At 39.0% G+C, this 24,374-nt stretch overlaps 1 protein-coding gene across 1 annotated transcript; it reads left to right on the top strand.

Moving 5' to 3' along the window:
• The first annotated feature begins 634 nt into the window (after positions 1 to 634).
• On the top strand, positions 635 to 22,755 carry LOC130425823 (zona pellucida sperm-binding protein 4-like). Its single transcript, XM_056752228.1, has 10 exons — positions 635 to 754; positions 1,125 to 1,205; positions 21,113 to 21,329; positions 21,404 to 21,591; positions 21,659 to 21,756; positions 21,831 to 21,988; positions 22,058 to 22,250; positions 22,320 to 22,467; positions 22,545 to 22,617; positions 22,685 to 22,755. The coding sequence occupies exons 1-10, from the start codon at positions 635 to 637 to the stop codon at positions 22,753 to 22,755; spliced, it is 1,347 nt and encodes a 448-aa protein (XP_056608206.1).
• Positions 22,756 to 24,374: the final 1,619 nt, after the last annotated feature.

Genomic DNA, 24,374 nt, shown 5'->3' with positions numbered 1-24,374 from the left:
AGCCTATAACCCTCACACAGAGCTGTTGATACAGACAAAATGTCTTAACAAGTCGGCTTTTAAAATGTTTCAGTATATCTGGAAATGTTCAAAGATTTGGCTCCTACAAGCATAGTTCTACGCAAACACAGACACTTATCTTTTAAAGGAAAAACCGTAAAAATAATTTCATGGCTACAGACAAACCTTTAAAAATATATAGCTCTCCTCTACAGCTATAAACCCACCTCTCTCTCTTTTTCTCTCTCTCTCTCTCACACACATACTGTACACCTACCCACACACAAACGCACATACACACGCATGTGTGTCTTTCTTCCGCAAAACACAAAGGAAAATATTTTGACGAATGTTGGTAACCGAACACTGGCAATACCCCTTCACTTCTATTGTTTGAGCACAAAACCAATGCAAGTCAATGGGTACTACAGTTGTTCATTACCAACATTCTCCCAAATATCTTGTTGTGTTCTGCAGAAGAAAGAAAGTCATACAGCTTTGATAAAATAATGACATCATTTTATTTATAAGTTGATGATGCATACATTTTTGAGAAAAATATACCTTTAAGAACACAAATGTGCTACATTCAGTTACAAAAATCATAAAACAAGGTACCAGCTAATGTGTACTGATGTTGCTTTACGGCTGTGATTATGACAAAGCAGCTGAGCCTCGGCACGTTCACACGCTGTTGCCTTCGGTAACTGGCTCTGTGCCTGTGTCTCAGTCATATGGTGATGAAGAGGAACCAGTACCCGCTGTCACAGGGTGCCAGCAGCAATATATGACTCACCCCATATTCTGAGACTGGAGCCATGCCAGTAGCCACCCACTCCCCAATAAGTGGGCATCCACTACACACAGAGGAGAAATGAGTCAGAGAGAGAGATGGAGAGAGAGAGACCAAAAAGCAAGATGATAAAGCAGCTATAAAAGGTGGAAAAAATGTGGGCTTTAAAGGTGTAAATATATAAAAAAAATTGAACGAGTGGAAAGCTATGGTGAGAAAAAAAAATCCAGCTCATTTACAAACAAAAGACTATCTTCATCCCTCAAGGTCAGATTTTTCTTTTTGAGATGGGAACATTACTTAAAAACAAGAGATTTTTTTGTGTTGACAGGCATCTCCCCCTAGCTATGCCATTTTTGTCAAACACCTCAGCGAGGATAAACAGATCATCACTTTAGGATTAAGAGAGATAGTGAGATTATGAGAACCAATGATTGTTTGCTTTCTGTGAGGCGTTGAGGTCAAGGACTAATATGAAGCACATGGGTCCTGGGACTAAAGATCAGACTAAACCTGCTAGAGGAAAGCTCTCCCACCTTCCTGTCAAAGACATGCAGAGGTTACACGCTGTGTGGTAGTTTTCATTAAGAATGTGCGCTTTGATTTACAGTTACTGGTGCGCATTGCATAACTGGAAGGTGTCATATGGGTCCACGCCGAATATGTGATTGTTTTTCCACATATGCTGCGCTAATTGTGAGGGGAAACCTGCGGAGTGGATCTAAATGGGATTAATTTTGTATAATGGAACTGAGAGTACTTCACTGTATTGGCAGCTAAAAGCATTATTGGATTAGTTCTGGGGGAGAGGTAGGCCTGTGTATCGACTTCCCAAATTATTTCATGGAACGACACTCTCAAAAGATTTTACTTACGTTAACACAGTCTGATCTGCTGTTCTACACACACGCGCACGCACACACACACACACACACACACACACACCCAACACACACACAAATACACGTACGCTTGTACACACACACACACACACACACACAATAGGCAGTAAGTTAGAAGAACAAGCAAAACATATCAAAATCAGCTATAAAACACTTAAGCTGTACATAATCAATTATTTACTGTATATGTGTAGTTTATGTGTTTATTTGATTTCACAGTACTTATAAGCAATAAGGAACCATTTGTTTTATTTATAGGGACTATAAACACCCTAGCCATACCCCCTCCCCTTCAGACGGCACTTTACAAGCCCAAATCAATGAGAAAGAACAGTATCTGATGAACTATTCCAGCGAGCGCTTTGTGTGTGCGAGGGAGTGAAATAACCTCCATGAAAAATGCGTGGCCCACCATGTGTGTAATGTTAAATTGTTGTGCTGGCTATGTTCCTCTCTTTGATCTTCAACTCAGGTCTCAGCCACTGTTCCACCTCCCCAAAAAAATATACCAAGACTAACCACCAAACACCTCTTTCTTCTATTCCTTACAACCACATGCAACAGGCACAGCGAGGAACTCATCTGTGATTTTTATTCACCATGTTCAGCTAACGTCGCTGATGGTTTTAACAATGCCCTGCTTTTTTATGTTTTAAATTACAAAAAATGTGAATCATGAGCATTAAAGAGAATTGGCAGCGCCTTCGGATCCAACCTTTTCCTTTCTTAAGACAGGTCATCAACTACATTAAAGACAAAACACCGCTGACCAAAGGGTAAAAACCTGCTCGTGCTGGTAGATGCTGTTACTAGACCATTAGAGTTTCTAAAAGGTTATTTATTTATTGAAAGCTATTCAATCAAGTCATTGTGAGAAAAAAAAACTTGGGAGAAACCAGTCTCAGCTGGGAAGGCCAGTTCTCCTCGGACACATTTTCAGCTGCAATAACTGACTTTTGAGTAATAGTTGAAAACCTGAATTTACTCTATGTATATTATTTTTGCATTTTTTAAAACAAAATGACCCCCAACCTTGGGTGTGTCTGAAACCTTAACATACAACGTCTCTATGCTAGTTATGACACTATATAAAAGACCAACTACAATGTCCATGCTGGACAAGCCTTTCACTTCACACAAACCTTGACAAATGACCTATCTACACCAGGGTAAAGGTCACCATACAGAGCATGATCTTAATATATTTATGAAAACTGCTCCATAAATTGCAAACTGTTTTTTTTGAGGGGTCTATTAGCCCGGGGCGCAACAGTGTTTCTGAGTACTGAATATTGAGATGTCATCCACAGGTCTAGGTTTGCGAAACTTAAACCAAGCTAATCCTTTACTTAAGACTACTTTAGCACATGAAGAGTTGTGAAAGTGTGTCGGGTGGCTCAAAGATTTATGTTAGCGAAAAGTAGAAAGATAGAGTTGAAGAAATAGAAAGTGGAGATTAAGTGAGAGAGAAAAACCAGAGCAAAAGATTTAGCAGCCAGACTGTTGGGATCAATCTACTTTTACCTCAGGTCCCCAAAGCCAAACCCCAAACATGTGGAACTAATCAACAGCTGAAAATCAAAATCACCACAGCCCATTCTCTTTCTGTCTGTTGGTATTTAATATAATCATAACAAAAGGGTCAGGTATGATTGTATAGGCTCTCTATTTGTAATAAAGGGAATAATTGGGACCACGAGTAGCCAATAGGAATACACAAAGATTAGCCAAAACAGCCAATCGTGTCACAGATTTTTTTTGGGTTGGTTACTTTGAACAGCGAAGGTCAGAGAACACACTTTCAAACTCCTGCACCAAACTATTACAAGTGAATATAAAAAAGAACTGCAAAAATCCATTTAAAAAGGTGAAGGAAATGTTACATCATAAAACGAGGGACATTTATGGGTAATTTTATTAGTCTTTGAGAAAAAGGACAGAAACGCTATTTAAGTGCTCTGTTTCTCACAATGACTGTAACTTTTAGAAAGATTCACATTAGCGCAGAGCTCTGAAGCACTGCAGTCCAATGAGAGGTGGACTTCAACTGGAATTAATGTTAACGAAACTTAATTTGACCCTAACTAGATGTAATACACTGCTTGGACCTCGCTCAGAAATTGAATTTTTCCTTTTGGCTTTGCATTCACGCACATTGAAGAGTAGGCCTACACACACACCCACCCACACGCACACACACACACAGATGTGTGTGGGTCAATTTCCTGTGTGACATACCCAAGCTCTTTATATTGTCTGAAATCAATGCTAAATTACAACAGAGCTTGAGAAATATCTTCGTCCCTTAAAGATCAAACTTAGTACTGACACATCAAGTTGTTTTTGGCTGTGCTGGCTTCCAAAAAACAATCAAATTCAGCCCCAGTGGGCCACCCACTAATCAGGGATCAAGCCCAGTATTGTATCCGTTAGTTTTCTCATTCTTCTTCTTCTTCCATCATGAAAGCCTATGCCAGCCCATAGAATCGCAAGCAGGAATGTTATGAAATTTTTCACACAGACATTTGACAGTGCTACCATTATCCAGAACAAATTTGGAGTCATTAATTCAAACTATCTAGCCAATAACAGTCCAAATTTTCACAAGTAACTTTAATATGTATTTATATTTATTCACGAAATTTGGGATGTAGTATTTAGAGACAGTGTTGACAAATATTAATCAAAAGATTTTCGATTGGCCAAACCCTTCCAATATAGGGCATCAACAAATTTGACGGAGAGCACACCAAAATTAATTTATGCTGTAACTTTGCATCATGCCCTGAGAGAGCCACCTAGTTGTGAAGATATTTATTTACAGGCCTATTACATTGTCTGTGGTTGATTTTCATAGGAGTCATGTCCTTAGATTTCGGAATCCTTGCCGAGTCCAACGATGCCAAACATATCAGGTTTATAACTTTACTACCGTTACTCCGATCGAGATGAAACCAGCGTATAGCCACCTAATGGGAAAAAGTAATAAGCAATTTTCTTGTTTTCTTACTGATTTTCCCTATGTTTTTAAACTTTGTTTTCAAAATGATAATCTGACATTTCATCTGGAATTTTGTCGTAAAATGCAGTATTTTAGAAACGCAATGGCAGTTCGGAATGAAACTTGGTATTGTTTATCAAGGTCATGTTCGAAGAGGAGATGTCAAGTTATTGGCCCCTAGTGGTCAAGAGAAAAAGAAATTTACGAAATTTTCTTGTAACATACGAGGAAATCCACATAATGTTATTCGATTCACATTAGTATATCTGTTGGTTCAAGTCGAGTTCATTGATATCAAAGTTTTCATATTCCACCAAACTTGCTGTCTGTCATATTGAATTGTACGAAAGACTCTATCTCATACTCTATCAAACTTTGCACTAAATTTTGTATATAGCTTCTAGGGACACCCCTTAATAAAAGTTAATAAAAGCATTTTGATTGATCAAATAGGTCTCAAATAGAGCCTTAACGAAATCGAGGCGAGCCCAACAAATGGTCATGTAGCTGTATCTTCGCTACACTTTCGTGTATTGACACAGAACTTGGCTTGCATCATCACTGGAACATGTTGACAGCATGATCTTGTGGTCAAAAGTAATAAGCTTTTATATTCTGCTCTTTTTGTCATGATTCTGTGTCGATTCTGCCTCGATTCTGCCTCTACTGATCATGCTTTACTTAGTCTTGTGGCAAGATCATGACAGAACCACATGTCTTGTGTGGAAAAGCTTGTGGATCGCTTGTTTTCCATGCAATGAGCTCTCCGGTCTAGTCTCCGTTCCCACCCCCTCATTTCCCCATTAATTATCTTGTAATTGTTTCATTCTCCTCGCCTGTTCCCTCTTGATTTTTTCCCCTATTTAATCTCCTCATGTTCGCTGTCTTGTGCCGGTTCGTTTTGTTTTGTAATCCCTCTGAATGACACTATGTCATTTTCGTGCCTCCTGTTTTTCAAATCTTGTCGTAGTCAAGGCGACTCAGTCCAGTTTTTAGTCAAGTATCGTTTATTGTTTGGTCAATTCAGTGTATTGTTCCCTGTGAAGTTTTGTTTTATTGTTACCTGCTGTCTTGTTGTTTTGCCCTCTCGTGTGTATTGTTTTTTGTTTTTAATTTATTGAAGTCTTTTTGTTGTCCGTCTGCGCTTGAGTTCTGTCCACTTTTCATGACACTTTATGCTTTTACATATCTGCTGTGCAGAAACTAATCCTCAGAAATGTCCACATGTTTTCCCTTTGTGCCCTCGTAGGGCTTGACCCCGTAATTGCTACTTGCAGCTATATTTTGATTTGTCTTCATGTCACTTTCAACATTTTCGTCTGTTTCTACTCTTATTTCTGAACTCTTGTCCAGAGAGAATCATTTTGTTGTGATACAATGCAGAAATTTGAGTGAACTTGAATTTGTTCAGTATTCACTTTTTTGATGAGCAATCACTATTGAGTCCAACATCATCTTGCATGACCAACTAAAAAAAACAAAGAATTGGTACTCGAAGCATCTCATACTAAATCAATTTTATTATGCAGGAAAAAATAAAATAAGAAAGCTGTTCAATGGGGACAACTCATATCCTTCTACACACGGAGAAAAATATTTCTCCCTATTCACTCCTACTCATGCACCCAAATCTACAGTCCTGCATCACATATAATACTTTCGCTTACTAAAGTAAAATTACTCACATCATCTCCTGCTACCTCTCTCTCTCTTCCGCTTTGAGATGGAGTAGTTTGGTTTGATTGGCTGCACAGGTCTCATTAATATAATGTGTCAGTACTGGGAATTCAAATCAAAGAAAGAAATACTGATGATCTCTGGCCTGTAGCCTATAGGGTGCGTTTTCCCAACCGAAATCATCCCAGGGTCCTGGAGACCTTCAGCACAGTATGGCGGCAGATGGGAATCCTCAGTCTGAACTCAAAGCATCTTAGTCAGATACAGTGAACACAGAGACAGTGCAATGATGGCTATGGCCAAAACAGTCCACAGGTGGATCCCTGGGTCCTAAATGTACTATACAATGTGCCGAAACGAATGTCAAAGGGTGCCCCTGAATTATAAAAGAGCAACCTTTGAACAATGAAATATTGCTTGGGTCTGCACTATCAGCACAGTTTAGTTTCTAAGACTCTAGTGGCTCTTACTGGCCTCTGTTAAGTTAGGTTAATTTTTGGGACTCCATGGTCTGCAGAGCCCCGCAATAAAAGCCAAAATTTTGTCATTAGTGAGGAAGTTTCTCAACGTCACCTAATCAATCAGTGTTAGTAGGGGAATGGACAGAAATGAGGGTGGGAGCTCTCCCAGGCCACTTAAGTGATCAATAGGTTACTTTGATCATAATTAGATTATCAGGTTTTTATGCACTTTAAAGCAGAAATCACTAATGGTCTCAGAGAGCTCTCACTCATGCACATCTCAATACACTTCTGTCATAAAGACCACTTCTATTCGACACCTGCCACAACAACATGACACAATTTATTGAGCTCTTTCTACTTCTTGAAACCAATAGCCATTAATCAATGCTGATGCATCAAGGATCCATAAGGTCTTACCTCATAATTATATTAGCAATGAATGTGGAAAGGGCAAGGGTCTAAAACTATATTTAATATACTTATCATAAAAGCAACAATCTGTAGCTTTTTTGGCAAAAAAACTGTTTTCAAAACCGTCCCTATGATATGCAAGGGTAAGCTTATAAATTGTTTCACCAGACGTTCACACCGGGACTGCAGATAACTTCCGGCCTGTGTTTAACTAGTGTCTAATAATAAAACTATTTATAATTTTATTTAATTTATGTTAATATTCATTTCTATTATAATTTTACTGTATAATAATTGTATTAAATAAACAGTTGAATGGGTCCTTTAGTTTGATCGCATTTAAAGTTGTTCACCTTCAAAATGAAAATTCTGTCATCATTTACACGCACACTTGTCATTTCAAACATGTATGATTTCTGATAAAATGATGGTAACAGAAAAGCAAAGCACCCATTTCACTGTTATTGTTTCCTGTAGCTCAGTGGTAAGAGCATTGCGCTAACAACGCAAGGTTGTAGGTTTGATCCCAAGGGATTGCATATGCCCAAGTGTAAATGTAAAAGGTTAATGCGATGTAAGTCGCTTTGGATAAAAACCTCTGCCAAATGCGTAAATGTATCCAAGGGATGTGAATGGGGGGCTATCAACAACATTCTTCAAAATATCTTCTTTGTGTTCAGTGGAAGAAACAAAATCATAGCGGTTTGGAATGACAAGAGGGCATGTAAATGATGACAGAATTTTAATTTTGAAAGTGAACTACTCCTTTAAAAAAAAAACGTATGGGACATTTCGAGTTTGATAATGTAGTCTAAATTCAAAATATTGGAGAGACAAGTTTGGACAAGCAACAGTTCTTCTCGGTTTCTTTTGCTAGCAGAAATAATCTACAGGCACTCTATTGGTTGCGAATGTGTACAGGACATTATGGGCAGTGGTTCTCAATTTGGGGGCCATGGCCACCTGGGGGACCCCAAAATGGATCCAGTGGGGCTACAGAGGTGTGGTCTTTTATGAATAACAGAAATGTATCATACATTTAATGTAATGAAACACCAGAAAAAGAGGCCACCAACCAAAATAATTGATGACTCAGCATTGTACAACTGAATATGTTTTTGGCTTAATTCAATTTCTATTTTGCCAAGGCGGCCTCACACCAACATTTTTTGGAAAACTACTGGTTCCACGAATGTTGTCACTTTGAAACCATCTCTAATATAGGTTTATAATTTCAGCTACTGGGTGCGATTTCCCTCAAATTTTGCATCATTTGACTTTATCCCATGTAGAGTACGTAATGTAACCTGCAATTGTTGTTTCAAACAGGATCTCAGCTTTAAAATGGAAAGATCTAGGTTTGCTACCGTATGCATTCAATGTTTTACATGTACACAGTATTGCTCTTTTTCCTGTATATTTTCAAACCACTTACTGCACAAGGAACAGCAATTATTAGCAGACTTCATTTAGTCCGTTACCAACATTTTGATTTGGTTTAAACCTTTTCATCTCCTGTTAGTCCCAAGAAAATGGCAAAGAAAGTCTTAATTGATGCCATACACCCCTAACACCCAAGTGATTCCTGACCGACTGCTGAATATGTGGAGTTTATTTGATTCTAAAGAGTAAAATCCTTGTCGCTTCTCTAGTAATGACACAAATAAGTAAAATGTCACCGGCAGCCATTAATTCAGATTTAAATCCCTGAGTTTAAAAATGGAAAGACTGAGTTTCAAGTCTCACCAAACAATTGAAACAAGCTGTCACCAATTTAGACCGCCACATCCTTAGCCTTCCACAAGTTTTACAGGAAATATGTGACTTTGGTTTTCAAATGCAGCACTGATCTATTTAAGGTTAATTAAGGTTAATTTTATGCCAATAAAAAAACTGATGGAAATACTTTGCATTTCTAGACTAGAATAATTACAGGTTTTGCATTGGAGTCACTCAGTCGATGCATATCCCAGCAGGTTATCTGATCAAAATCACTGTTTATGTGTTGGCATTTTAGGTTCTCCAAATTACTTCAAGCTTTGCGACTAATCTAAACCATCTCGGGTAAACTGAGATTATAAAAGAAAATACACATTGTTGCTTGTGTTGATTGGTGTTGCCGTAAACTGTAAATACTTAATAACAATGCTGGCTGTGTTAATAACAACCTAGACTAAATTTACAGATTAACAGTTTGCTCGCCCGCCTCATAAAGTACAAAAGCTATGTAAGTGCATGTGTGTGGGTGCAAGTAAGTAACAGGGTTTTGAAGGTCAGATTCATGAGACAGGTGTCTCAGTTCTTCGAGAGAAAATCAGAGCAAAAACCCAGACTGTGAGAAAATTAGAAGATAGAACCATTATTAAAACTGTTCAATATATCCTGATCAAAACCAGATGGTCAGCCTCTATAAGTCCTGACTACACGCTGCTAGCGAATACATAGAGACTAAACCTCCATAGCCTGCCTGCTTTAACAACCCGGCGAGAGAGTTTGAAGGTCAAAGGTGGGAAAAGGGTGTCTGTGTATGTTTGAAATACTAACATTTCACACGGATGGACTGACAGAAATAGATTCGAGTGGGATAACTTGATGTGATCACAGCTTGACTTACAAGACCACACATTTCAGTCTTTGGCCACCAAAAGCTTAAGTCACCAAAAGGTTAGATCGCCTGACTTTTTCCTTCCTAAAGTCAACCGCTATTCAGATAAGTGCCATTTGAGGGGTTTTAAGTCAATAAGCTTCCCAAATGCAAATACACCGCATTGCTGTTGACATCTAAACTGAGAAACCACTGACATATTCAATAACGCGAGCAGCCGCAGATCTTGAAGGTTTAGAAACTGAGAAAGAGGGATTTCATTTAAATTGCGCTGTTTATTTTACTTGCTCTGTTCTGCTTCTGTATGTTGCAATTGGTTTGGCATTTATCTCGTGTCAGTGATGTTATTTGCGTTGCAAATAAGGCATGTTAAAACCAGAAAACCACATTAAACATGAACTTGATCATGAGAGAGAAAGACACAAAGAGACCAAGACATCTATCAGCCTGTGAACACACGTCGCCGCCTCACAAACCACAACGGCTATTTTTCACAGCACCCAGTATATGCATCGCATATGTACAGTACTGTACATTTATAATAAACTGCCTGATGTATAATATAAAAAAATACCAGAGACAGCTCCTATTTTACTTTTTTCTTATGCAACCAATTAAACTGTTTATTCTATGTGTTGAAATGAATAATATTATCAGTTTAACAATCCGAGTCAAATGTTTAATTGAAAATGTACAATACCTGAGTGAACACAAGAGAGAGAGCGAGAGCGAGAGAGAATGAATGAATGAATGATTAAATGAAACGAGGAGGGCGACAAGAGAGAGGAAAAAGATGAGAAAAGGAAGAACGACTAAATGAAAGAGATGTAGGTCAGACATATTATGACGTAATTTACGCTCATCATCAAGCCTGGAAGTATCTGTGCAGCATCTGTGTCGGGCCCCAACTGTGTCACTGGCACCAGCGGTGTGCAGGTGAAATGACTGTGTGTTTTCAGCCCTCCTGAGGTAAGAGAATAACGCGAGAAAGAACAGAAAGTGAAGACAAGATGTGTCGGTTGAATAGAAAGTATAAGAGCTGAAAGAAAGAGAGAGAGAGGTACATAGAGAAAAAAGAGCTTATAACTGTTATTACACATACTGCGTAGACAAGAAAGAAAGACAGAATGAGAGTCGCACAGGAGTGTTAAGAAGGACCATTTTTGTGGTAGTAACACAAGAAAATGAAAAAGCTTCTTAAATTCGCTGAATCACATTTTGTATTAAATACATGACTTAAAGGGCCATTATATAAAATGTAGTGCCATCTAGTGGTGAGGTTGTGAATTGCAACCAACGGCTCCCCTCCCTTTCACTTATAGCTTGAAATAAATCTAATAAAACTTAACTTACGGCTACCTTTGAAGGGCTCTAAATAATGACTGGAGGTGGAATTACAGGATCTTCCAGCAGGGGCTGACTGGACCACACAGTGCTACCCTGCCAAACCGTGACCCCTTCGGCTGAGCTGTCAAAGAACAGCTGGATCTGTTGGTAGTTTTGCACAGCTGGGGAAGTCATAATGAGCCTGTCGAAAAAGTTTAGGGTGGTCCTGTGAAAAAAACAGGGGTGTGTACAGTATGTACTGTACAGCCAACGGGGCAGGCTAATCTAATTTTGCTTAATCGGCTGCATAGCCCCCTAAGGACCACCACAAACTCTTGAACATGAACAAAAAGGCTTAAAAAATGTACCACATCACTAAAACCACACATGATGCAACAAAATACATCTAATCCTATTTGCTTACATGCCACAATGACCAATATATGGCGCTTAAAAATTCTTGTCTGAGATGAAAGAATAGCTGGAGAGAGCAGTCTGTTATCTTTCATTTATTTTTAGAAATGTAGTATCCTGTTTAGATTTGATTTCTTGATACGCTATCTATGCAGTCCTTAACTAGGTGTACTAAACTTTTTTTAAATGATATCTTTGTTTTTGTATTTTTCAAAGATGTCTCTCAGCATTCTGCTAGAATCTGACTTTTTCCTTCACAGCAAGTAATTCTTGTCAGATACAAACTGAATACACATAAGCTTAAAACAATAATCATTAGGAATATGTCTTAATTATTGTTTACTCTAACTAGAATGCTTAAACCTATGAAAACCCAAAAGAAAAAAATGTTACAACCTAATATTAGAATCAGCTTCACATCATAGCCAAGACCCAACCATTAAAAGGTTAAAATCATAAATAAGTTAAAAACAGTATTGAATGTTGCACCGTACATAACTGTAGAAGGCGACTAAGTTCAAATGTACAACTTACAGTATGTTCTTCATTATCCGGTGCTTGGACACCGGCAGCAGAATCTGATTTGCTCTGCTTGGTCTAAGAGAGGCAACATAGATCTGCATTTAACTGAAGCAGAGGCTGATAATAAAATTTCGCCCACACAGGGATGAGATTAACTCGCCCAACTCCAGCTCCTGCATGAATCTTCTGCCCTTCCGCACCTGGTCATTTAACATGAGCTGCTGACAGGAGAATTTTCACACTCTTTTGAAGATAGTTTGGGTGTTCCTCTTCACATACATGTTTGTGAGTGTGTGTGTGCATGTTTCTCAAATCATGTGGAAATGGGAAATTACATTCATCATGAATGTAGATACAATATTGCTGTCTTCAAATTAAAGGAATAATTTAGCTATACTTTTCCCTTGTGCCGTTCCAAACATGTACGACTTCGATACATTATTTGTGGAAAAAAGTGAAAACATGAAAAATGACATAAGGTATGTCAGAATCTTTTGGGTAACGCTTTCCAATAAGGTTGTATTTTAAATATTAGTACATACATTTGCTAACATGGACTAGGAACATAGGAATATAGTTTCAAGCGTTTAAAAATATTTTTAATGTTAATAGTTGTTTATTTTAGTTCACTGTGCAAAATGTTAACAAATACAAACTTATTGGAAAGTTTTACCATCTTATGTGTGTTTTTCGAAGACATACAATTGCTTTGTATAAGGAACAGACTCAAATTTTGTCCGTCATTAAAATTAACCACAATTAAAGGGAAAGTTCACCAAAAAATACAAATTCTGTCATCATTTATTCACCCTCACAGAAAAAAAATGGTATTCAAAAGTGCCACACAACTGTCTGCTTTCCTAAATTCTTCAAAATATTTTCTTTTGTGTTCAACAGAACACAGAAATGTATAAACTAATTTTCCCTACTAGTCAATGGTGGCCAAGAACTTTTTAGTTATAAGCATTCTTCCAGATATCTTTCTCTAAAAAATGTACACCGATTTGGAACAACAGCGTGAGTAAATGAAGACCTTTAAATGAATAAAAGAACAGTCTCAAAATCTCAAAAGAAAGATTCATTCACTGATGCAGTTTGCAGAATCAACTCTCTGATTCAGTGACCGGGCAAAGCAGTTCTCAAGTTAACAGTTCACTGGAGGGGAAGATTAACTTCAATATCAGTCTGTTCCTTACACAAAGTTATTGTGTAGCTTTAGAAGTCTTGAAATATAGAGCACATGTCTGAAGGAGCAATAATTCACTGAATGACCTGTCAATGTATAGAAATAGTTAAATAATGTTATGTTTAACACAGTGTTTGAAAATAGTTAATCACGGTTATGTTAAGTAAATAATCACCTAACAATAAATAAAGAAACACGTATAAATGTTTTACAGTGTGTAGCTTCAAAGACCGAAAGTGTGTAAGCATCTAAACTCATGTCGTCCATTGCTTTTGTCAGATCACAGTTATCTGTGATTGTTTTCTTTTCAAATAGAATCCTGTGAGCCTCCATAAACAAGTTAGTGAAAATGTGATTTTCTCTAAGAGCACACGCCTGGAGATTGTCAGAAGGAAGTGTAGCTCCCACAACAACAACAGGACAAAAATCAGCACAGTAACTGCACTAAATCAGGTCTAAGAAGTTCAACAAAAGGCAAGAAAACACACCTCTCAAAACGTACTTGATGTCTTGTTCCTCTGAAGCCTCGCAGGCCACCCAGCATCAGCAGCACCATATCAATCTTCACCGGCATGTTTCTCTGTTGGTTTTTCTCTTCATTTCTCTTCCGTCCGAGCAGGCACCAGTTTCGGAGTCAAGGACTGTGTTCCCTTCATTTCACGTCCCATAAAAACAAACAGAAATCAAGATGGCTGCCATCGAGATAAAGCTGGAAAATAAACAAATTGGTGAGCGTTACCTGCTGGCTTGAAAAATCTGTGAGCGCTTCGGATGTTTAATGTTCGACACAGGTTGCTTTATTTTGCTTTGGAATCACTTTGAAGGGAATAATGCCTTTGGTTGGAGCCATCAGGTCATGCGGCTGATTGCAATTTCACAACAACGTTTAAAGAATATTTACACCGAGTTTTGAAAGCAGCTGCTGTATAAGATGTTAAATGCTTAGAAGTACTTAATTTAAAATCAACAGACACCTCTTGACAAACCTCTAGATATGTGTTCATCAACCTATGACATAATATTTAAAGGGGCAGTTCACCAAAATAAAAATTCACTCATACACATGTCATTCCAAACCTGTATGACTTTCTCTCTTCTGTTGAACATAAAACAAGATTTGTTTTCCACTAGCCCCCCTTGACTTTCATTGCGTGGATTCAAAATAATAGGACATTTCTTCCTTGGTGTTCACCACTAGAAGAAGTCAAATACAAGTTTTGAATGATATGAGGGTAAATAAATTGGGTGCTGGTTGAATTATTACTATAAGCGAAACTATTTTAATGTCTTCTAACTGTGCATTCACATCTAGCGACTCTGCTAGGTATTGCTAATCTCTTGCTACAAGGTCGTTAGAAGTTGTTCCTAGCTTTGGTTGCTCTAGTAACATTTATAAACAAACTCTGCAGTAACTGACGAGAGACAGATGACCCGAGCTCCGCTGCTTCACTCCTCTCCCGAAAGTTGCACATCATTTGCAAAAAGTTGAGCAAATCTCAACTTTTTCGTGTCGCTAAACACACCCACTTCCTGACGCAAACGGTAACTGCGAGTCATTTCGCAGGAAGTCGCCGGCTCTCCATTGAAATAAATGACAATGCCTCACTTTGTTGCTGGGTGTCGCTGTCGGTGTGATCGCACAGTGAGGCTTTATTTTAAACTGTGAAAACAGCAGCAGACAGAAGGGTTCTGTTCTAAATAATGTCTTGGTGGTAGAAAGATGGAAAAAACTATATCCATCTCACTTGAGGGCAAAGGTTGAGAAAGCCTGCACCTCTGTTGCCACAGGGGAGGAGGCTACACCCGATTCCCCAGTGGATCTAGTCAAAGTGGAGTAAGAGGAGGTGAGGACACCCTCTCATATGGACCATCAGTCTCTCAGACAGCCCAGAAGCTCTCAGCGGGTAACAGGAGGAGAATGGTACTGATAATGTAAATAAAGTTTGTGTATTCTCACACATATGCTGATTGGAGTATTGCCGTAATCACTCTTACAACTCTGTTACAACAACTACTATTACAACAAGAATATCTGCGTTATAGCACAGAATTACTGAAGGAAATACACAACATTTATTTTGCACACTATTTTAATGGGACATTTCTTCCACTTGCCAACCCATAGGTTGTGAAAACTAGCATGCTGTACAGTACTTTGGAAGTATCATACAGCATTGTCATGGCAAAGGACACAAATGCTATACAGCGTTAGAAAGAGAAAGGATAAAACGGTGTTGTTTTTAGAATATTCGGGCATTTCAAAGTCTTTAGTGGTAAACATACCTTTCCATTTAATTGTATAATACACAAAGTCAATAATAAGTCTTTATTTCTACTATGCCAAGGGCAAATAATCAATCTTTAAAGAGTCCACTAATTACAATAAATGCTTCCAAACTGAAAAGATGTCTCCCATTACTATAGCCACGGTCCACGGGATGCTTTTGTTTATGTGTTCAAGGTGAACTTCAATTCCCATAATTCAACTAAGACGTACGTGCCTTTGCTTCCTCAATGTCTGTCACCAATCTGTCGCTGTAGTAATCAGTATAAACCTGGTCGGTTTAAGTGTGACTGCGAGGGTGGCACAAGCCTGTATTCAATCACAGAAGGCTAGGCTAGCGTGTGGTCTGCTTTCTATCAAAGAGTTTTGAGGTTTTTTTTGTCATTTTTTCTACTTCTTGCTATATTGGATATTTGATACATAATAAAGGCAGAAGAGGGCAGCCCAGGGTCCGAGGGCAGGAGGAATGAAGAGAAATATGAAGAGATCTTGATATTTGTTGTTAAAAAGCAAGAATTCAGAACTTTCAAGTTAAACAGGAAAGGGCTACATAATGGACCGAGAGGACAAAGCTGGTCATTTTTCATTATTACAAAAATCAAATTAAATCCTCTAATGGTGGAATAAATTAGTGTAATCATAAGAATGGGTTGTTCATCATCTGCCCTCCAGGGGATTCTCTGATTAATGGAGAACACGCAGTCGTCACAACCATTATACATGCATGTCACATCTTTTCATGCTGATGACCTAAAGCTACTGTACATTTACCTATAGCCAGAGACAAAAGGAAGACAAAAAAAGCCCATTAGCCCTCATTAGAACACAGTGTGGAGAGATAAGTGCAGACTTTTATGAGGATAAGACTACGTAATTGGTTAGATCCTTTCAGTGATGTCTTCAGAACTGTCAGGGAGCCCCATCATCTAAAAAACTCATACAGGAAATTATGAGACTGCGTGAAAAACCAAGCATTTCTAAGTTATTAACACATCTGGACCTCCTGGATGTTTAGAAATGTCCATTGCGTGACATGTTCTAAGAACTCAGCGTCGTGGTGAACGGAGGTTCACATCACAGGGAACTCACTGATGTGCACTCCACCATAAGTTAAACAAGAAGCAAATGTTTGCTGTGCAAGTTTCAGAGAGAAAATTTCCACACTTTGGCCTAAACTCAACACAAAACAGTGAAACAAATGCAGAGGAAAGTGTGGACCATCAAACAGAAACAGAAGTGAGTGAGCAGACAGGAGCAGTGTGTGTAGCTTATGGCAAGAGATCAAAGAAAATCGATAAAACAATTAGTCCGTCTCATATCCTGAGGTTCACCCATAGAAATCTGCCAATAATCCAGTTCTGCAAGCAGTGAGGTTGTTCTTTTTGACTCGTCTGCAGGAGCTTGATGAACTTGGTCACACTGGGCTAAGCACACCGTGCCTCTTTGATACCCTACTTCTGAATACACAAATTGCCAGACATGGAGTTCATGAGTGTAACTCCCAACAGGGCCAATATGAAGAACTACATCTGAATGCATCTTTTATCTTGAAAAAGAAAGAATGGATGTTTTGAGCATGTCGATGTAAAGCGTAAGTAAAAGTAAATATCTGAGCGAGCCGGAGGTCATGCAAACTCTATGCTCGCCTCAATACATCCCTATGTCATACTGAAAGTGAGATTGAGAACAGGTCCTGTGCATGAACATAGCTGTATTACATTAGTGCTTTTTAAGTGCAGCTCAAGGGCATTTAATAGAACAAGCATCAGAGAGAACAGAGAGAAGGATGAATACAGCATATCATCACAGATCACGTCTGCTCGGATGGCAAGAGTAACATATGCGGAAAAAAGGAAACCAAATATAGATGCTAAACACATGAAAGGGATGAAAAGCTGCAGTGCATGCACCTATTCAACAAAGCAATTCATTACAGCAATTATGACACCAACTGTAACTTTAAAAAACTTCTCTCATCATTTACTCGCCCTCTTGTCATTTCAAACCTGTATGACTAACTCTCTTTTGCAAACCTCAAAAGAAGATATTTGGAAGAATGTTGCTAACCAAACAACGGCGGTACCCATTGAGTTGGACTGGTTATGTGTCAATACAGTGGAAAAGAATGGATACTGCCGTTTGGTTTCCAACATTCTTCCAAATAATTTATTTTGTGTTCTGAAAAAGAAAGAAAGGCATACAGGTTTGAAATAGCAAGAGGGTGAGAGAATCCCTTTAACATGCTCAGTAGATCAGATCTTTGCAACCAAATGCATCAGTCCTGAAATACTGAAAGCTCAACACAATCTAAAAAACGTAACTATTTTACGAGGAGGCTAATTTGTATGAATTCGTACAATCTCATTGACACATTTTAGTACGATTTGCTTTCGTTTAGTGCAGGGTTAGGGGTGGGCCTTTAGTATTGCTTTGTACGATTTACACTACTGTACAAATTCAAACGAATTAACCTTGTTAAACAGTTACAACTTCTTGTGTGATTAGGTTAGAACACTTCAACATTTAAACATACGGCCATTGAAGACGGATCAGTAACATTGCATGCAGGCGTTTTAGCGTACTTTTTACAAATTTTAATTTCTTTTTTAAACATGATTTCACTCTCTTCCCACATGAAGCAATATTTGTAACTCTCTTGAAAAATATCTGCAAAACATGTTTCTCTTCCCCTCTCTCAATCTTTTTCTCTTTAACTTCTCTTTTATTGGTCCTTTGTGAATTTTCTATAGAGTTCTTATAGCATGGGTGGACAAAATCATGTCAAAAGCACATAAATATATAGTTCCTCTGGAACCTAAACAAAGTAATGTCAGATCCTAAGAGCCTAACCCCCTCTTCCTGAATAGAAGGACCCCTCACCTCCTTGCTCTCCCACTTAATGCCTGGAGAGAAAGACAAAAGTGCAAAGCTGGTTTCATTTGATCATTTTTCCTCTTTTACCTTTTCTCTTACTGTGTTTTGGTTGAAGGTTAACCGTTTCGACACTTTGAGCAAAGCCAGTCATCAGTCAAATCGTTTTTCTCTAAAAATGAAATCTGGCAGCTGATCAGATGACCCTTGGGATGTCCTCAACCACGTTTCAAGGCCTAACCTAACCCAGGTTAGTCTTAACATTTCCATGCCTCTCTAAACTCTACATCAACCCTTCTTGCTTTCAGCATGCTGCGCTGGAATACGCTGGGCTCACTGAGGCCCTTTAGATGTGCTCTGGATGTTATGAAAACCGCTGAGAAAATGTTTGGGGCATTGTTAGTGCTGTTAAAACACTGCAAAATAAAGCCTGCGATCGGAGAGGCCTGTCTACTATGTGTGACCTCTGACCTGGGTCACTGAAAGAACCTCTGTTTCTTTTTACAGTAGGTAGAATGTGTGCACCGATGTGTGCGTGTTGTGTGTGTGTCCTTCTCATCTGGAAGAAATGAAAAGCGTTTTGAATGTTTTGACAGCCTGGGTGAGTTAGAGTGTCTGTTAATCATAACCACACTGCCTATATACATCTGATACCTTTCCAATAAACACCCATATGCATGGACGTACACATGCACCAATACACACAAACTCACAGTGTATGTTCTCAGATTGATGTATTCAACTTCTGATAAAAAAATAACAATAATGTAAACATAGGTGTACGAAATGCACAATTATGATAATGATATATTCATATTTTTTTAATGGATAATAAGACAAACCTCTTGCATGAATACTCTTGCCCTGCACTTCTGCAAATCCTACATTTTTTTTCACTGAAGTAGGCTAAGCAGAATCACCCTCTGAAATGCAATGGAAATAGTAGCAGGTAATAGACAGATTTATATACCCGTGTATCACCCTGTGATTTTTGAATAATTGTAAAAACATGGTCACATACCCAGCTGTAATCAGTTATCTGTAACTGGTGAAAGATATTTTGTAATATAGAATGTAAGTAGAACAATACCGTATGATGAGACCAGCCACAGAAGTGAAGTTCAGCAGAGGTGCACTGCGAAAGACTGGAGAGAGAAAAGGGGCCATCAGAACAAAAGAAAGTCTTCATATGACCTATGGCTAACATTGATCATGTGAACATGTAGATGGTCTGACATTTCTATTTTTTTGTGAAAGAGATTTCAAGATTGTAACTACTTTATGATGAAATAATAATACAAATACTGCAATTCAATGCAATTCATGGAGTAACTTTACCCTATAAATGTGTGTGATTGTACATGTGTTGCCTCCATGGGAAAGAATATGCTCTTGAGAAATTACAGTGAGAAAAAAATCAGTGAGAGATTAACTTTCTGTAAAGACAGACTACTGTACTTCTGAGGGGTTTTAGTCATTCAAGTGTATGATAGCCTTAGAAAATGGGATAGTTATGCCAGGGGTTCTCAAACTTTTCAGCCTGCGACCCCCAAAATAACAGTCAGGAACTGGAGACACCCCTATCCTCGGATGTGGTTAAAGTATACAAACATTGCTTGCAACTGCGCGCATGCACTTATTAGGTCTATCCAAAGATGATCATTATGACAAAACAAAAGAACACAGTCTAACATAATATGACTTTATAGTTTTTACTCATTACTTTACTTAAACTTTATTTTTACTTAGACCTTTCACTATAACTACGGATGGTTTCATCAAATCCGAGTGCCGATGGATGTCCTCTTAAGGCAAAATCCGGCGTCTTTTTTCACCTGAGGACGATGGCCTTTCTGACGGCAGCTCTTCTATGCCCTCCTCTGCTGGCCTCAAGCATTGTCTTTGGTCGATATTAACCAACATTTCATTTCGACAAATAAAAATATCCTAAACCTAAAGCGTGTAGCTTGTCAAACAGACTCGCAGAAATATACATCACAAGGCACACCGCTGTATTTCTGAACTGTTACCCAATCATAGCAGTAGGAATATATTACTTCAAAGTCTTCAATGTGGCCTGCCCACATAAACCAAGCGTTTCTTGAGCCAGCCACAGTCCTGTAGAGTTTAACTCCAACTTGCCTCAACACACCTGTTTGGAAGTTTCTAGCTTACTTTGTGAGACCTTGATTAGCTGTTCAGGTGTGTTTGATTAGGGTTGAAGCTAAACTTTGCAGGACACAGGCCCTCCAGGACTGACTTTGGACACCCCTGTCATAAGTTGACCAGATACAACAGTAAAAAAGATTTAAAAAAGCCCTGTTCATGACACCTTTAAAAAGTGCATTTTGTAGTTTTAATGTCTAGCTGTTTTGTGAAGTGCTTAAATGAACATCTTACTTTTGTTGGCTTTGTAAAGATTGGTTAAAACATGAGACCGAATCACTCTGTTTGGTCTTTAAAGGTCTGGAGAACAATCATTGTTAATTGATCAAGGAGGAGCTACAATTCCTGACTGACCATTTACAGAGTATATAAGTCTAAACACATGACTCTTAGAGTGTCAGCTTGTGGCAGGATGGCTGGAACTATTGGGATGTTGTGTCTTGTTGCTGTTTGTGCATGGTTTTGTGTGTTCTGTCGTGCTGTGCCGCAGTTTAGTAACTTTCCCCAGGAGCCTCAATCTTCAGTCTTCCAGCAAACTGAACAACAGTTTCCACTTCAGAAGCCAGTGGTACAGTCAGAACCTCTTGACAAGTGTGCTGTAGCTGATTATGAGCAGATCCAGTGTGGACAACAGGGTATCAGTGGTGCTGAGTGTGAAGCTATAAACTGCTGCTTTAATGGACAGCAGTGTTATTATGGAATGTCAGGTAATGGTCTAAGACCAGTGCTATGTTTCTTGCCAAGCTGATTCTTTAATAACTTCCTCTGTCTCTCATCAAAGTGACTGTCCAGTGTATAAGCGATGGTCAGTTTGTGTTAGTGGTGGCTAGAGATGTTACTCTGCCACGTCTGAGTCTGGACACGGTCCGTCTGCTGAGTGGCAATGAAGCACCTTGTGGTCCTGTTGGTTCAACGCCTTCCTTTGCCATATACCAGTTTTCAGTCACTGCCTGTGGCACCAGCATGATGGTGAGTTTGCTGTTGATGATTTGAATGTCTAGAATAGATTTGATGTCAATCGTGTTTTTGTTTGCAGGAGGAAAATGGTTATGTGGTGTATGAGAACAGAATGACTTCATCCTATGAAGTGGGTATTGGACCTCTTGGCTCCATCACAAGGGACAGTCAATTTGAGTAGGTCATCTGTGTTTTCTCTTGGGACTGTGAATCCATGAACCGATGTAAGAAGCTCCCTGTTTGTCGTCTAGACTTCTCTTCCAGTGTAGATATTCTGCCACTGCTGTGGAAGCTCTGGTTGTGGAGGTCAACACTGTTCCACAACCTCCACCTGTAGCTGCTCCTGGACCCCTCAGGGTGGAGCTTAGACTGGCAAATGGCCAATGTGTCACAAAAGGCTGTGCAGAAGGTAACTGCTAGTCTTCAAAAAATATCTCTCAAGATGAGTGGTACTTGTAACACAAGTGTTCATCCTCAGGAGATGAAGCCTACACGTCCTACTACAGTGAGGATGAGTATCCAGTCACAAAAGTCCTGCGAGAGCCGGTGTATGTTGAGGTGCGGATTTTGGAGAGGACTGACCCCAATCTTGTCTTGATGTTGGGACATTGTTGGGCAACATCAACACCTAGTCCTCTCAGTCTACCCCAGTGGGATCTTCTAGTTGATGGGTGAGTAGACTCCCAAGAATTTGTCCAGAGTGTGCTGTGAACAAGTCCTGATTGTGACTTCTCTTTTAGATGTCCTTACCAGGATGACCGTTACCTGACCGCACTGGTTCCTGTAGTTGGCTCGTCTGGTCTTCAGTTCCCAACCCACAGCAAGCGCTTTGTTGTGAAGATGTTCACATTTGTGGATCCATCATCACTGGCCCCTCTGCAGGAGACTGTATGATTTCCTTAGAGCCTTCCTTACCTAATTTGCCTTTTGTATTTGTTGCTAAAGCTGATCTCTTTGTTGGTCAGATCTATATTCACTGTAGTACCGCGGTGTGCCACCCTGCTTCTGGTTCCTGTGAGCAGAGCTGTTCCAGGAAAAGTAGGTTTCACTTTGGTTTGTGCACATCAAAAGACCTCGGTTTCATCTTCTGACTCTTGTGTTCCAGGGAGAGCTGTTGCTGGAAAGATGAGTGAAGAAACTGTGGTTTCCAGTGGAGGTGTTTTCTTTACGATGTAAATTTCACTGCTAATTTTAATAAAGTTATTGGACTCTACCTGTTGTCACAAATGTTTACACCCTGACTTTTCAAGTGTCTTGAGAAAAAGAGCTGGTTTTTTTTTAAGGAAACACCAGAAGGTTGACAGTTTAAAGATGTGCTTCTAAACCACTTGATATCTGGTGGTTTTGGGCTATATAGTCTGACACAACATTCATTACCTGTCTTTATTCACTGTGACTCTTGAAAGTCTGATTGCTTTTTGGTTTCGACTTTTGTATTCACTGTAGCTTAGTGGGATGTCTAAATATGGATTCATTCAACTTGAGCTTGGAACTAGTTTAAGATGTCTCGTGGGGAATACTTCAGTGATTGTTCCCCATTTGAAATTCTGTCATTTCATCACCCTCTAGTCATTTCAAACATTTATGAACTTCTACCACAGAACACGAGTTTGAGAAATGTTTGTAACCGAACAGCACTGGCCCCCCTTCACTTTTATTGTATGTCACAACCAATGCAAATGAATGGGGGCCTGTTAACAACGTTCTTCAAAATATCTTGTCTTCTGCAGAAGAAAGTCATCAGGTTTGAAATGACAAAACTGAGTAAATTTTTGTTTTTGGGTGATTATCTTGTTTGTATAGCTATTAGTTCAAATGTACTATAGTCACGTTAATGTTTGCTTGATAGACTACATTTTTGTGCAGAGATGCTAAATGGTAAAATTACAATAAGGTCTCGCTCATCAACGTTGTCATGCGATAACCACGGACAACATTTGCAATATGTGGCTTTAAACTTGCTTGGGAAAATATTTGGAAGTCCAAGTTGGACGATGACTTGTCAGTTCTTATGATTGAGGTTCAAGATTTTGTCACTTATATAAACCAGAAGGTTGACAGTTTAGAGATGTGCTGGTTTTGGGATATAAAGACAAGATAGTGAGACGCAAGCAAATACAAAAGTCTTCCTGTGGCTCAGTGGATAGAGCATGGCACTAGCAATGCCAAGGTCATAGGTTGATCCCAGGGGATTACACATACTTGTAAAATACAGTACAATGTAAGTCACTTTGGATAAAAGCGTCTGCCAAATCCATACATCTTAATTTAAACCTGTAATGAAATGTAAAGCAGGAGTGAATTTAGGATTCCTAGGACCAAAATGCAAGGAGCTTGCAAGTCCACACACTGCTTAAATGTGTGCATTTGACACTGTCGATCATAACATACTTCTTGACAGGGTGGAAAACTGGGTGGGGCTTTCTGGGATAGTCCTAAAATGGTTCAGGTCATACTTAGATGGGAGAGGTTATTATGTGAGTATAGGAGATCATAAGTCTGAATGGACATCCATGACATGCGGAGTCCCTCAAGGCTCAATTCTTGCGCCAATCCTGTTCAACCTGTATATGCTCCCAATGAGCCAAATAATGAGAAAGAACAAAATTGCTTACCACAGCTATGCAGACGACACACAGATCTACTTAGCTCTATCGCCTAACGATTACAGCCCCATTGACTCCCTGTGCCAATGCATCGATGAAGTCAACAATTGGATGTGTCAAAACTTTCTTCAATTAAACAAAGACAAAACTGAAGCAATTGCATTTGGAAACAAAGATGAAGTTCTCAAG

The sequence above is a fragment of the Triplophysa dalaica genome, chromosome 7, assembly GCF_015846415.1.
Source record: "Triplophysa dalaica isolate WHDGS20190420 chromosome 7, ASM1584641v1, whole genome shotgun sequence".
Taxonomy (NCBI): domain Eukaryota; kingdom Metazoa; phylum Chordata; class Actinopteri; order Cypriniformes; family Nemacheilidae; genus Triplophysa; species Triplophysa dalaica.
Note: the sequence above shows the minus strand (reverse complement) of the source record. Positions and strands in the feature narration are given on the sequence as shown.

Coding starts and splice junctions, on each gene's coding strand:
- LOC130425823 (XM_056752228.1), top strand. CDS start 635: ATGTTGCTTTACGGCTGTGATTATGACAAAGCAGCTGAGCCTCGGCAC. Junction 21,330..21,403: donor GTGTTATTATGGAATGTCAG/GTAATGGTCTAA, acceptor CTCTCATCAAAG/TGACTGTCCAGTGTATAAGC. Junction 22,468..22,544: donor TGGCCCCTCTGCAGGAGACT/GTATGATTTCCT, acceptor TTTGTTGGTCAG/ATCTATATTCACTGTAGTAC.